This window comes from Xenopus tropicalis, chromosome 3, assembly GCF_000004195.4.
Source record: "Xenopus tropicalis strain Nigerian chromosome 3, UCB_Xtro_10.0, whole genome shotgun sequence".
In the NCBI taxonomy this organism is placed as follows: Eukaryota; Metazoa; Chordata; class Amphibia; order Anura; family Pipidae; genus Xenopus; species Xenopus tropicalis.
The window spans coordinates 56,102,229-56,117,194 of NC_030679.2; the positions used below are offsets into that span (position 1 = coordinate 56,102,229).

The window sequence follows — 14,966 nt, forward strand, 5'->3', positions numbered from 1 at the left end:
GAGGTAAATGGAGATAGGCTGATTGAAGCAAGTCTGTATAGAAAGGGAAAAAAAGAACACCCCTATCTGTCTATAATCCCCTCTAATGTACTTGTGCAGAGTAATCATATCCCCTCGCAAGCGCCTTGTGGACTAAATAAGAGTCTTAATTTTCAACCTTTTTTGGAATAGGCCCTTAGCCATGCACTGTGTGTATCTTGTATTTCTCTTTTCTTTCTTGAGTAGGGCAGCGAAATGCTAGCAAAGCTTCTGGTTAAAAACTGAGATGATTAAGGAAGTCTTGGCACATTATTGGTTATATACTGTACGTATAAACATAAAGATTTTTTTTTGTTTTGTTGCAGCTTCCCTGCAGTCTTTAAGAGATCTTGAGTACTTTATAAGTATTAGTCATATGATAAATTTTAGTAATACATTTACAGATTTTTGAAAGGAATACCTATTTTATATTCTTGTTAATTATTGTGGATTGATGCTCCTTTAAATATAGCAACCTCACGGATACCTTTTTGGTTATATAATGTGCTTTACACAGTGGTTAACTGGATGCATGGGCACTTGAATGTTATTATAGAAGTTAATCTGGAGCAAAGTGGAGTTACTATAGTTACATTTGGAACTAGGGAGGGTTCCCCTTCAAAGGAGCACACATCCTGTGACATCACACAATCATGTGACATAAAGAAGCTGGCCTTTAATATACACAAGCGCATAATGTACATTCATTTGGCCAGTTCACAATTGATGTTCTCAGTACAGAGGGGCCCCTCCAAAGTTTTTGGTATTACTCCTTGCTTGTTTTTATGGGAATGGGAAGTACTTTTTAATTAAACTAAATTAGACAGTGATGTGATCTTAACATTTTAATGTTGTTTAATCGTAATAATTGTAATTTACAGTGAGATTCATAAACTGTTGTGAGTTATAGAACCTTATTTAAGAGCTGAAAAGAGAGGCAAATGAAGAAGGCAAATATAAACAAATTAAAATTAAAAAGTTGCTAATAAGACATTACATAGTAAATGTTAATTTAAAGGTAAACTACCTTTAAAAATACTTATCTCTCCTTATTTTTAATACTAGGCGCCTAATACATTTAGACAATACAGGTAAGATTCACTGTGGGTACCCTGCATGAAGAAAAGGAGATATGGACCCAGTGCTGCTGAGAGCATCTATGAGGAAGTGCAAGAACTTGCTGCAACAACTGTGGCAAACTTTGCTTAATCACAACTGCACTCGTGCTTTGTAAATGAACTAACAATTTTTATTGCAAAAGTACAAATGGGGCTGAGGAAGCATTTCAAGGCTAATTAGAGAAGTATAAAGGAAGTACAACTGGCCTAGCCATATTTGCTTTAAATGTACAAAAAAAAAGTATTGATAATTGCACATTTCCTGGACCCATGTTTTGTTATAAATTCATTCTATCAAGGATGATATCAGTTGTCCTTTTGGATATTTATAAATTGGAAATGACACTGCAATATTCAAAGATTGTGTTCAAAACAACAGATGTTCCATCACAGATGCATATGCAAAGGGAAAACTTGACTAATAGCCAGACATAGTTTACAAAGGACCAGGCACGGCAGGCTTTGATGTGGACAAATACATACAGTCAGAAGCTGTGGAGGAAAACAGTACAATCTATGCTAATAAAAGTACAGGTATAGGACCCATTATCCACAATACTTGGGGGGCCCAAGGGTTTTCCCGGATAAGGGATCTTTCCGTAATTTGTATCTTTGTACCTTAAAGCTACTAAAAATCACTTAAACATTGAATTAACATAACAGGATTGTTATATTATTACAGACAAATAGGAAATCATTTTTAAAAATGTGAATTATTTGATTAAAATGGAGTCAATGGAAGATGGCCTTCCTGTAATTCAGAACTTTCCGGATAATGGGTTTCCAGATAAGGGATCCCATACCTGTACAGTATAACAGTTGATATGAAGGAATGAGAAGTTATGGATGGCTAGTAATCAGAAAAACAGCATTATTTAAAAAGCTACAATAAACAATTATAATTAAAAATGTTCAGTGTTTTGAAAGTTATCTGTAAATGTAATTGCAGCTTAAAGTATTTGTGTATATTTTTTTCTCTGTTTTTTACTCCTTAAATGATGCAGCAGAAGCCAGGCAATTAACAGACCTGGAAAAAACCCATTTTAAAAGGGAGGTTCACTGTTAGCTTTTAGTATATTTATAGAATGCCCTATTCCTAGCAACTTTGCAATTGGTATTATTTTGCCTTCATCTTTTGCCTCTTTCTAGCTTTCAAAATGGGGATCACTGACCTCAGGAGCCAAAAACTGTTGCTCTGTGAAGCAAAAATATTATTCTAGTCTGTCATTCAAACCAATGCCTGGTTGCTAAGGTAAATAAGACCATAGTAATCCGATAGCTGCAGCTGCCAAACTGGAGAGCAACTGAACAAAAAACTAAATAACTGAAAAACCACAAAAATTAAAAAATGAAAACCAATTGGAAATTGTCTTAAAATATCTATATCATACTAAAAGTTTATTTAAAGGTGACTCAAAACCTGACACCTGTTCGCTTTTGTCCAGTGGTTTATGTTAATGAAACTTCTAGAGTCACATATCAAGGCTGATTTACTAAGGAGTTACAATGTGCTATATTTTTCACCATACTGCACCTTATCGCCCTTAGAAGCAACTTTTTGTGCTCCCACAATGGAGCACAAATGGTTGCATCGCTGTATGTGGCACTGACAGTGCCTGATAGCACTGCATGGGAGGCATATGTCCCTAGATTGGGTGTCATTTAACATGAGAAAGGAATGTGTATCAAGGGATGCCAGGGAGCCCTGTACTTTATGCCTTACACCAGATTCAACACCCCAATCAGACATTAAGTGCATTAGAACCAACTATGGGCCAGGGCTCGAATGCAAAGTCTTAATGATACATGCAATTTTGCACCCCATAGCTCTGTACCACTTGTGCCCATGGTAAATAGTCACATATAGATTACATAGTCTTTTTCCAAAATTCCCTTCCACTTTTTTAAATTTCAGTAGCACTTACTAATTACAATTGTTAGCATCTCACAGTTAAAAAAATTTACTTGTTTGGATTAAAACATTTGATTTATTTTGTGCTACAGCAGATTTAGTCACTGCACAAGCTTTTAGAACTACAGTTCAGAAGAAATTGAGTTCCGAATTTCAGCAGGAAAAAAAAATAAATAAATAAAAGAGGGAGAAGGGCTGGGTGATTTCCTATTAACAAATTTAAGTCTGTATGGCTGGATTCATGCTGGAAAATATATGGCATACTTCTCATAGTTTATGGTTTTCCTTAGACTGTAAAACATTATTCAGACAAGCAGAGAAGTGTGCTTGTGTTTATTCTCTGGTCAACAAACTTCTCATAACATCATATATAAATATCATAACATCAGATGTATGCAATCTTTTAACAATGTTTAAATTTTTGTAACATGTAAAATGTTATATACAAACTTTTATTTTTGATTCAGTCTGCTTACTCTATCCCGGAAATGATTTATAAGTTTCAGAAAAATATCAGTATACTATTTTTCAACAAACTTCTCATAACATCATACATAAATATCATAACATCAGATGTATGCAATCTTTTAACAGTGATGCAAGCACTTTTGTTTTAATTTTTGTAAAATGTTATATACGAACTTTTATTTTTGAATCAGTCTGCTTACTCTATCCAGGAAATGATTTATAATAAGCTTCAGAAAAATATCATTATACTATTTTTTTCACAAGAGGTATAGGTATTGGAAACGGAAATGAGCTTGCACAAGTTGTACAGTTGCAAACTGCCTACATTTTAATCAGTTATTAAGTAGAACTGAAGTTAGTTAGTTTTACTAACTTGTAATTTATATCTTCCATTTAGTTCCCAAAATTCCAAGCTGAACAAGTTTCAATTGTTATACTATAGTTTTATTAACATATGCTGCACTAATTTCCTCCTCAGCTTCTGACTTGTCCCATCAAAGCCTGCTGTGCCAAATGCACTAACCACCAGGGTACATAAGACCAATGTGGCCCACAGACTGGATATTATACCTGAGAACCGCAACAGCCCGGGGTAGCTGCAAGCGTCTCCTCTTCCTGCTTTATGTGCTTGCGCATGCACAGTAGAGTGAAAAGCCAAACTTTAACAACAAAGTCGGGTTTTCACTATTCTGCGCATGCACCAGCCCAGGGATTTTGCCTGCAGAAGACATACCTAAGAAGGAAGTGCTCGCTGCAGGTACCCCGGGCCGGTGCGTTTTTTTCTAACAGGGGCACCAGCCCGGGGTACAAGGTAAGCGATAAAAGTCACTTGGGGGTGCCTAACATTTTGGCACCCCAAGTGACTTAGCCTTTCCTTCTCCTTTAATTTATATTACTATACCCCTGTTTGTGTTTAGGCCTTGTATAGCACTGTGTACATTTGTGGTGCTATATAAATACATACATAAAAGTGCATATCCAGATCAGTATTAAAAATAATGTTTAGTGCTACTTTGCCATTTTTGGATTCTTCTCTTCCCTTTTTCTTATTTTCCACGCCTCATTTTTTCTTATATCTTCTTCCTGTTTTCTTACCTTTACTCTCGTGTTGTTTCTTATCCTCCCTGGCTTTCCTTCATCTTATAGGGCATATTTATGATATATTGAAACTAGAGCTTGCCACAGTTCACCAGAGTGGCATTCCATTACGCTTTATTCTTTTTACTGGATTTTTAGAGGCGTATTTATCAAATAGTGAACTCTTCCTTTCACTCCTCTGTTTTAATAAACTCTGTCCTCCCATTTTTTCCTTATGTCTTTTCGCTCCTTCCAGTAATACTTTCTAATCCTCTTACCCTCAAGCCTGACCCATTTGCTCCTCCTTATCATATGCTGCATCTCCCAATATCTACCCTAATTATTCTCTTCTCCTTGCACAGTAATACATTGCTAAAAAACAACCTTATCAAAAGACTTGCATACAGGATTTTTTTTGTGAAGAAATGTGCAATATTTATTAACACAGTTGCATGCCAAAAGATAAATATGTAGAGTAACAAATGTGGAATAGAAGATATCATCGGTCCTTTGGGGGATCTTTCTTCATACGTCTTCTGTGGTACCTGGAAATCAAACAATGTGCACGTATTATAATTAAGTGCAGCACTGATAAATATTTACTTATATGTTTGCCAAGTCCCTTAAAATTACATATGTAAAAATTACCTTTAATTTAAGAACGTAGCATCTATTTAAGGAAAACTGAATTAAAGGTAAACACTACATATAGCATCGGTACACATACTTCTAGTCACTATATTAATGGCATTATTTGATATGGTTACAAAGCATCACTGGAGATTATGCTATTTTGTAAATAACTGGAATGTGTATGGTTTTTAAAATATTGTTAACAACCAATCACCATGCAATTACAAAACAATTGTCAGGAATCATATAAGACACCCTGAGACAGTGTATGTACAATACTTTACATGCCATGCCAGGCAACATAAAATAAGATGGTTGCACAGCAATCAGATGTAAACCACCCTGTTATAGAAGAGGAGCACTAGGCCAGGGTAAGGAAATTTAATGTTTTTATTCACTGGGGGTGCCTAAAAAATTGACACACCCTGATGAATTTGGCTTTTTCCTTAAACCTTGAGAAAGCAGCCAAACATTGGTACAGTCTTCTGACTACAAAATTTCCAAACAATATCTATTCCACCACACTATTAGTAAACTATCTATTCCACCGCACTATTAATAAAGTCTTTACAGATAACCTACATTTTAGTTGAAATTTATTCATACTGTGCCTAAATGTTATCACATCAAACTCCCAAAATTCACACTACATTTATTTGTAACCCTTAATATTGACACAATCTCATGTCAGGTAAAGCAGAGGCATAATATCCTTTTAATTTAATCAAACGAACCAATCAAATGATTCCATCATGGCTCAGCACAGGTTGTGTTTAACAATAATGTATTGTAATAGATTTAATGTCAGCTACATATTTTGCAGTAGTTAAACTTACATATTTGATCAGTTTACATTTAATTCCAAAACGTAAGGGAATATTGTGAGTTATATTTATCAGAAGTTACTTACTGTCCAACTGGATACCACTGATGTTTGGTTGTATAGAACATTTTGCTAAGCTCTTCTTTTGTTGGCTCAGGTTTAGCTTTAACTTCATTAAGCCTGGCCTTTAGGACAAGCTCATGTGTTTGTGTGTGGCTGGTTAATGGGTCCTTCTGGGGAAGAGGCTGTAATAAAACATTGGTAATTAAGCATTCAATACAAACCAAGTGACTATGGCTTATATCACAGTATTGTTTTTTGATTGCAATGACAAACACAAACACTGGCTAACTGCTGCAGTTTGCCACTGATATTATTCCCTAAGCATCTAGTACTCAGTTTGTCATTAAGGTTCGCTACTTCAGAATTGGTGATGCTTGGGAACTTAATAGCCAGCATGGCCCAACTAAATCATATTTTGTTATAAGTACTGCAGTTTTCCATAAACAGATCACTCACTGTAATTTTATTGAAAAACAAGTAAGGTAACTTAGACATACACTCATCATGTTTTACACCATTTATTTTTTATGGCATTTTAATGAGCTTCCTATGCCAAGAACATAGTCAAACACTGCAACACATTCTTCATTTGTGAATGACACCAATAGACAATTATTGCACTGGGTTATAATATTTGGAATACAGGGGTAACATCCATAAGGCTCCATGCTTTACTTGCTTTACTAAAAACACTATTAATAATAAAAAAAGGTTGTTCTGCCTTCAATATGGATTCACGTTAAAAGAACTAAAGTTTTTACAAAGAAGTAAATATTGCAAATTATGTTTGGAGATTCTGTGCCACCCCAAGCCAACCACAGCCCTTTAGCAGGGAAGATCTGTGCCTCCAAAGATGCCAACAGTACGCCCCCGTCTTCTCTGCTGACTCACTGCTGCTGTCACTCACCTGAGCTTAGGGACCAACACACAATATACTGTATATACAGTAATATAAGTCACAATACAAGGCTGATTAGTACTTCATCCAAAGTCTCATCACCTGTAGCATTAGTTTTTTCTGATATGAACCTCATTTTGTGCTTCACGATTTTTGAGTATCTCAAAGCTTAGCTTCTTAACAGCTGCCCAGAGCACTCCAAACAAAATCCAAGATGGTGACCCCACCCAGTGCAGTAAGTTTCTAGCCATATTTTTTTTTTCCCCACAGGGTATAACTTTAGGCCAGCAAAACAAAATCACCCTTACAAACCCTATGAAATACTGCCAAACTGTACCTTTTATTTGTTACAATTTCAGTTTGTGTATTTTTTCAAAATACTTATGTAAAACATAGAGGGTGGCGCCAGGTTATTGATATGGCAGTGTGGAAGCAGCAATGGAGGTGTGTATCTTTATAATTTTAGGGCTTCAGTATCTCTAAGCACTAATAGCACAGTATGGGCTGCTAAAGTAACTTTTCCGCGGGGGGTATTGGCTGCCCTATAGAACACGTTTCTCCTCAAAAATAGCATAAATGGGTTTGCTTTAGTTTTTGTGCACACAAAATAAAACCTTTAAACATGAAGCTATAACTATTCAACAGATTAATTTTTCTACCTTTGTATGTTCATATGGGACTTCAACTGATGGATGGTAACAGACAATTGTTTTCCCGTCTGATGTCATGGCCAACTCCACCTTGCTGAAGAAGCACAATTTAAAGAATGAAAAACTGCATTGTTTCTTTCGTGTGCTAGAATTTATTTTTTCCTTTTAAAATACTGCAACATTCAGCATCTTAATGGAGAAGGAAAGGCTAGTAAAGAGTTAATCTCAAGCTGCTGGCATACCTTCAGTTGTCTTAATGCTGCCCTTAAGTCTCCCCATATTTCACCTGTTCAGAAGATCAGAAGCCAAATTGGAAAAAAAAACAAACCGTTGAGCTGGGTAGAGATGATTCCCATAATGCAACGCTCCTGCACAGACACTACGACCAGATCCTTAGCTTGCACATGCGCACACACCAGGAGCGTCTGGTTGCTATGGCGACTCAGAAGAGGACGCAGCCGACAGGAGCGAGAAGCGAGGAACGGTGAGCGGGGGGGGACTAGTTTTGTGCTTTTCAGCAATACCCCATGCTATATAAGTGCTATACTCTGTGCCATGCCCACCCGGCAAGCGGCAGGTGCGGGGATCGGAGCGAGGGGGGGGATGTGGTTTGTGGCAGAAGGGGAAGCATGGCAGACACAAGTGTCAGGCAAAAATATGAAGGAGGAGACATTTTGCTGATCGCCTTGAGAGCCGATATATGTCACTAGAGAGTTTTTATATGAATTTACAAAATACAATATAAAAGTGCGTTTTCGGAGCGGGAGGGGATGGTTTGTGAGCCGACAGGTGTGGGGATCGGAGCGGCGGGGTGGGGGGCTATCAGGGTTTGTGAGCCAGCAGGTGCGGGAATCGGAGCGGCGGGGTGTGGGGGGGGGGGGGCGATCAGGGTTTGTGAGCCAGCAGGTGCGGGAATCGGAGCGGCGGGGTGTGGGGGGGGAACTGGCTTGTGCTTTTCAGCAATACCCCATACAGGCATGCTGCGTTTTTACACAGCAATAGTAGTACTATTTAATAGTGTGCTTAATAGATTTTGACTTTCCTTGTCCTTTAAGTAGCCACCATAGAGTATGATGCATGAACTGTTATAACCTATTTAAGGTATGTTATATACCTTGCTGACATGTGTCAGCAAGTGAGACTTTTGCCTAATGATCATAAATGGAAAGCTCTGTTGCTGATGGCATAACACAAATGGTTGTTATTAAGGGGAATGTAAAGTCAAAAAAATGAAAGCCAATTTTCATGTATCCCCCCCTTAGAAACAAAGCTACCTTCAATATACTTCAATTTGTAAAATAGTACCATTTTTATGAAAACTAATATCCTTTCTGGTGCATTCTCTCCTTCAATACCTCCAATTACTGTGCATAGAAACCTCCAGGCAGCCACCAGCTTTTTACTTGTAAAACAGTGAACCCCAACCAGTGGCTTGTGAGAAACATTGTTGCTCACCAACCCCTTGAATGAGGCAGTTATTTTTAAAATTCCTGAATTGGTGGCAAGTTTTGGCTGAATAAAAACAAGATTTACTACCAAATAAAGCCTCCTGTAAGCTGATAGTGTGCATAGAGGCTGCCTAATATCCAATCTTAGCTCTTATTTGGCACGTCCATAAACTCACCAATTCTTTATACATTTGACTATGGCTCACAATTAAGAAAGTTTGGGGACCCCTGTTGTAAAGGATCAGCACTGCAGGAAAGCAGGATTGGTTCTCACAAAGATTAGGCGAGAAACAAACACATGAAACAACTCCGCACACTGCTTTTATGCAGTTCAGAACAGCAATGATGTTTTACAACAAAAAACAGCCAGCAGCCATCTAAGGATTTCTATGCCCAGTATGCAAATAATTGCCATATTCATTAAAATGGCACCAATTTTGAAATGGAAGTAAACTAAAGATAGCTTTGTTTTTGAGGAGGAGCTGAAACCGGCTTCTGTTTTTTGGCTTTACATACAATTTAATGGAAAGTAAAAGTATATAATGTAAATTCTTTATCAAACTAAGAATCTGAGTATAAATAAAATACATACCAATTGTAATCATCTGGAAGTGCTGCATATGTTGATTTGTAATAAAGTGGATTTGCTATTCCATCTAAAAAAACATATGGACATTAATGTAAACATTTTTAAATGACAACGTTTCTTAAAGCAGTGACAAGTTACTTTTTCCATCTGTGTTCTCAAAATAAATTGCAACCATAAAGTCCATGGAAGCCATGCAGATAATGCTTTAATAGCAATTACATTTATAAGGAACAGGGAAGTTGCTCAGAATTATTTTCTCCCACTACTGTCATACCCTAAACTACTCTGGACGTACAGGATGCAGAAGGTCACCGTCAAACAAGCCTTTTTCTTAAGTGAATGCTCCTATAATAACCACTGACTAATACAACATAAAATCACGCGTGAGTTATCTCCTCACTTCCTATCGGCTCCATATTTCGAAGGCGCCATAATGCCGGGAGCCCAGAGCGAAAAGTCCCCCCGCACAAAGTACTCGCTCGACAGGCTGCCATCAAATCAAATCAGCGTGGCTGCTAGTTCCTAGTTGCGAATGGCCGTGAGTGACGTCACCATCAAGTGACGGTCTCCAACACGTGACGTTCTGCAGCCACGCCTTCTTGCAAAGGCTGTATACTTAGTTTAGACGTGGACCGGAAGCACTTAATGGAGTGGTGTAAAGGTAAATTAAACCAAACCTAGGCAACTGTATTGTGGATTCGTGGTTTGGCCTTTTGTCTTACTGTGCAATACACTAGTTCTACTAAACAATAAAACGTATCACTATTCAGGTACATGATTAATAAAACCGGTGTATGTAAACCATAGTCGGAACTAAATGGCAAGTTGAAAGGTTTCTGGCAGAGTGAAGGACTGCACAGGTTTATTTCCGGTAAGTTGCTGTAGCAACCCCACAAGTGAGAAACGTGATGCTGAGAGAGTTGCGCCGCCGTTGTGTGAGGAACATGATACCATAGTGTTGATCTGGCGACACAATAAATATGGAGGACTCTAAAAGTATTAAATGTCCATAGCTCTTACTTTCTCATCAAGAGCGTACTTTTGCGTTATGAATATTAGTTTCAATCATTTTTATTGGGATTTTTTAAACATTATAGCCAAATAAAGGCATTAAAATATTTTCAAACATTAATATTTACATTATGCAGAAAAATAATCTGCAGTACAAATAATAACAGCCGTTGAAAACTTATACATTCAGTATTGGTCAACATATGATAAAATATGATAAAATATAATTTAATATTGTTGGTTAAGAAATTTGTTATGTACACATATATTTATACCCGTATACTAATCACGCGTTGAAAACGTGCAAAACATGTATAAACTGACACTACTGAGATCCTAGGGGTCGCATCCATCTAAGGATTGATTGAACATAGTCAAGCTGTATCATTAAGAAATTTTGCTTCACCAAAAATATAGAGCAATAATTTACTATAATAAATTGATATATCCCAATAAGGAAGTATACATATAGTAAAAACTATAACTACAACTACACCTAATACTACAACTAATGAAGTTGTATTCAATTGCTAAGAGTTCATTATGAATATTAAAGCAGAAAATATATAAAACAAATTAGGTACTGGTCACTTCTCTGCCACAAAGGTTCGACCTCAGAGACAATTTACAGTTGGGCTTGGTTCTTTTATTATTTATGGTTATGTATGTTTTTTGTTTTTCTTTTATTTTTTTTGTCCAGCAGTTTGGAATTTCAGAAGCTACCTGATCCTTAAGGTGGCCATACACGTGGCGATCTGACGATGTTTCGTGCGAGCACTCTTTTCCAGTGGGAGATTATGCCATGAAACCAAAATGGATTATATTGAAAAGGTTATTATTGCCACCTAGTGGTGGAGATAAAACACACTAAAAAATAAAGACCAGTTGAAAATTGTTTTAGAATATCACTCTTTACACCAGGGATCCCCAACCTTTTATACCCGTGAGCCACATTCAGATGGAAAAAGTTTTGGGGAGCAACACGCGCATGGAAAACGTTCCTGGGGGTGCCAAATAAGAGCTATAATTGGCTATTTGGTAGCCTGTATGTAGGCTCAGTTTGGCTTTACACTGGGTTTCATGCAACCAAAACTTGCCTCCAAGCCAGGAATTCTAAAATGAGCAGCTACTTTGAGGTCCCTGGGAGCAACGTCCTAGGGGTTGGGGAGCAACATGTTGCTCACAAACCACTGGTTGGGGATCACTGCTTTACACCATACTAAAAGTTAACAAAAAGGTTAACACCCCCTTAACATAGGTGGATTTTCATTAAAGCTAGGGAAGGCTAAGCCTCCCCAAACCTGGCTAACAAAAAATAGTAAGAAGGGGGGAAAAACAAGTGAAAAAAATATATCTTTACACTGTAGTTCTTCTCTTGAAGCTGTAAGTCCCGGTTCTACCTCAAAGGGATTGGCTAGGCTGAAAAGGAATACATTTGAACCTTCCTCCAGCCTAGCCAATCACCTAGTGGCAGGACCCGGGATAATTTCAGGGGAAAAAAAGCTAAAGTTCCGGAATCTGTTATCTTTGTATTGAGTCCCACTTGTTATTAACAATTAAAAGCCCTTGCTTATATGCACCAGGGACATCACCAAGGTACTAATTTTTCTCTATTCTTAGACTTTGATTTAGTTTCTACCCCATTTCTCATCAGCCAGAAAACAATATGAAAAGAATAGAGCAGGCGTTACTAGTCAGAGAAAACAGGAAGTTAGAGTGCAGAAACATTGGGAAGGACATCAAAATGCAAGTTTAGTAGAATGGAAACAAGCTGATATAATAATTGATAGGAAGGAAGAAGGTTAATTAAGAAGAGACACGAAACAAAGTAGTTAAAAAAAAAAACTATGCATAGGTAATGTCGGATAACAATAAAAGTAGAGAGAGTGGATTTCAAAGAATTAAAGCAATTGAGGCAGGATAAAAACTAGTTAGAGAGCAAGAGGAAAAATCAGCAGGATAACACGGGAGAGCAGAATGGGGGCCCAGAATAGGGGGGTGAGAGCCCGAGCCCAGTGAGGCCCTAATTAATGGGCAAAGTTAATATATCTTCATAGAATAAGTCAATATACCAATGTTTTGGTTCCCTAAATTGAATCTGCTGTGGGGCCCAGTAATATCCATTTTTCATACACACTAGTTAAAGCGACAGGCACTTGTGGCTGCTTTTACACTGGAATTCTGTGAAAAACAATTCATTATTATGGCTCAAGCAGCCTTAGACAGCACTGCCTACAATGCTCGTTGCAGCAGGTGCTATTCTCAGTTTTATCAGCACAGTGGGAACCAATCAGAACTTTCATTGATAATTTTTCAGAGGATATAAAAGAAAAGTGTTCATCACTGTTGAAAGATTTTTAATCTTAAAAAAATTAATAAATGTATAGAAATCCCACAGCCTTTTATAAGAATTCAGAATTCCATATAGTACGGCAGTATTTCCATTAAATTCTATTACCTACTATGTGAACACTTGCATTAAAACTAGTTTAGCAGTATGAATACAAATTGGAGACAGAATAAAACTTCATAATTCATATCTTCACACTGATGCAGGGATTAGAAACCTTTGGTGCTCTAGATACTGCTGGTCTCATCACAGCACACCTTTGGGAATAGTAAACAGGATCTCTATGATTAATCCTTTTATTATGGGTAAAAATCTGGCCAAAGTGGAATATATATATCAGTAAATATTGCCCTTTCACATCCTTTCACTGGATCCACCATTTAGTGATGGGCTGTGTGTTCCCTCAGAGATCACACAACCAGAAATAATGCAGCTCTAACTGTAACAGGAAGAAGTGTGGAAGCAGAAGGCAGAACTCTGTCAATTAATTGGCTGATGTGACCTAGCATGTATGTGTGCCTTGGCTTAATGAAAATGGTTTATTTAGATGATGGAGGGTTTTACATATTTTTATTGTTTGGGGTATAGTTTTCCTTTAAGTGCAACAGGAGTATTGCACTCGGTGCAAGCCCATCATGCTAACCTACTTATCCATAAACCTTCAAACCACCCACCCAATCTCCCAAGTCTATTGGATGTAATTAGAAAGAGGGTTTTTTATTTGGATATGTTTACATTTAGTTACAGAATTCCTGTCATAACTTAAAGAAGAAGGCTGCAGAGGCTGAAACTATTCTCCCTATGGCCAATTTCAGACCAATCTAACCTGTAGAGTGAGAACTCAAAATAAGAAGTTTCTCCTTTCTCTCTTTGGCTTTTGCTGAGATTTTTTTTTGTTAAGTATATTAATGCCAAGCACCAAGGTAAATTGCAACCCCCAAAAAGCATAAGGCATGCCAGGAAACGCTGTACATTATTGTACATTATTGGTCTGTAGAAGCAAGTTGGTTAATATCTGAATGTAGCTGTATATTTATAAGTATATGGGGGGTGGGGTTACTTCAGTGTGGTATTTATCCTAGAGGAGCATTGGGTGAATGCTGCTGTTTATGTGTAGCTAGACCTAAAGCCAAACTTATGCAGAAATGTTTTGATCAAGAGAGGAATAAATGAGTGCATAAATAAGTAAGAGTGAGGTAAATGTAGCTGGCAGATGGTTTTAATAAAATACAGCTACAGATCTAAAGGCCTGGGAACAGACACATGCATCCATAGATATCTCTGGTATGCTGCCATTATTTAAATATTTATATTTAAATGTTATATAAAAATAATTTTTATTATTCAAGTAGGATATACCTGTAGACCACATGTTGATGTCATGGATAAGTGGGCTTCCACAAGGAAAGAGTTGGACAGCTTCAGTCTAAAGGTGAAATATATACAGTATATAAGGTGAATATCCAGCACTTATTTTCCTTTGAACAGACTGAATGGCTTATTTATGTCCAAAGACGCAGTGCGCAATTTGCACTTTTCCCTAGAGAGCTGCTTCTAAAACCACTCTTATTAAAAGAACTTGCGTCAAGATGCACACTTCCGTATAGTTGCACACAGCAAAATGTCCTTCCTGTCCATTGTTGGATCTAGGAGTAGGCAGAAGAGACACCTGCCTAGGGTGCAGTGATGAGGGGGGCACCATCAGATACCTCTTCTGCCTACCCCTAAGGGTAAGAACCCAAGAAGAGGTCGCCTGCTAACCGCTCCAAAATGGCTTTCCACCAGCGAGTCACCAGTGGAAAGGCATTCGCATCACTTCATTTTCCAAAGTTACCTGCAGGAGGAAAGCATGAGAATACCTAAGCCAGGGATCCCCAACCTTTTATACACGTGAGCCACATTTAAATG

At 37.5% G+C, this 14,966-nt stretch overlaps 1 protein-coding gene across 1 annotated transcript; it reads right to left on the reverse strand.

Annotated features, from left to right (window-relative positions):
* Positions 1 to 5,002: 5,002 nt before the first annotated feature.
* mrpl42 (mitochondrial ribosomal protein L42) lies at positions 5,003 to 10,118 on the reverse strand. The gene is made up of 5 exons (NM_001078932.1): positions 10,098 to 10,118; positions 9,701 to 9,764; positions 7,670 to 7,754; positions 6,137 to 6,294; positions 5,003 to 5,138 (listed from the first exon to the last, which is right to left on the reverse strand). Exons 1-5 carry the CDS (start codon positions 10,111 to 10,113, stop codon positions 5,093 to 5,095), a joined length of 369 nt encoding a protein of 122 aa, NP_001072400.1. The 5' UTR covers positions 10,114 to 10,118; the 3' UTR covers positions 5,003 to 5,092.
* Between the last annotated feature and the right edge of the window lie 4,848 nt (positions 10,119 to 14,966).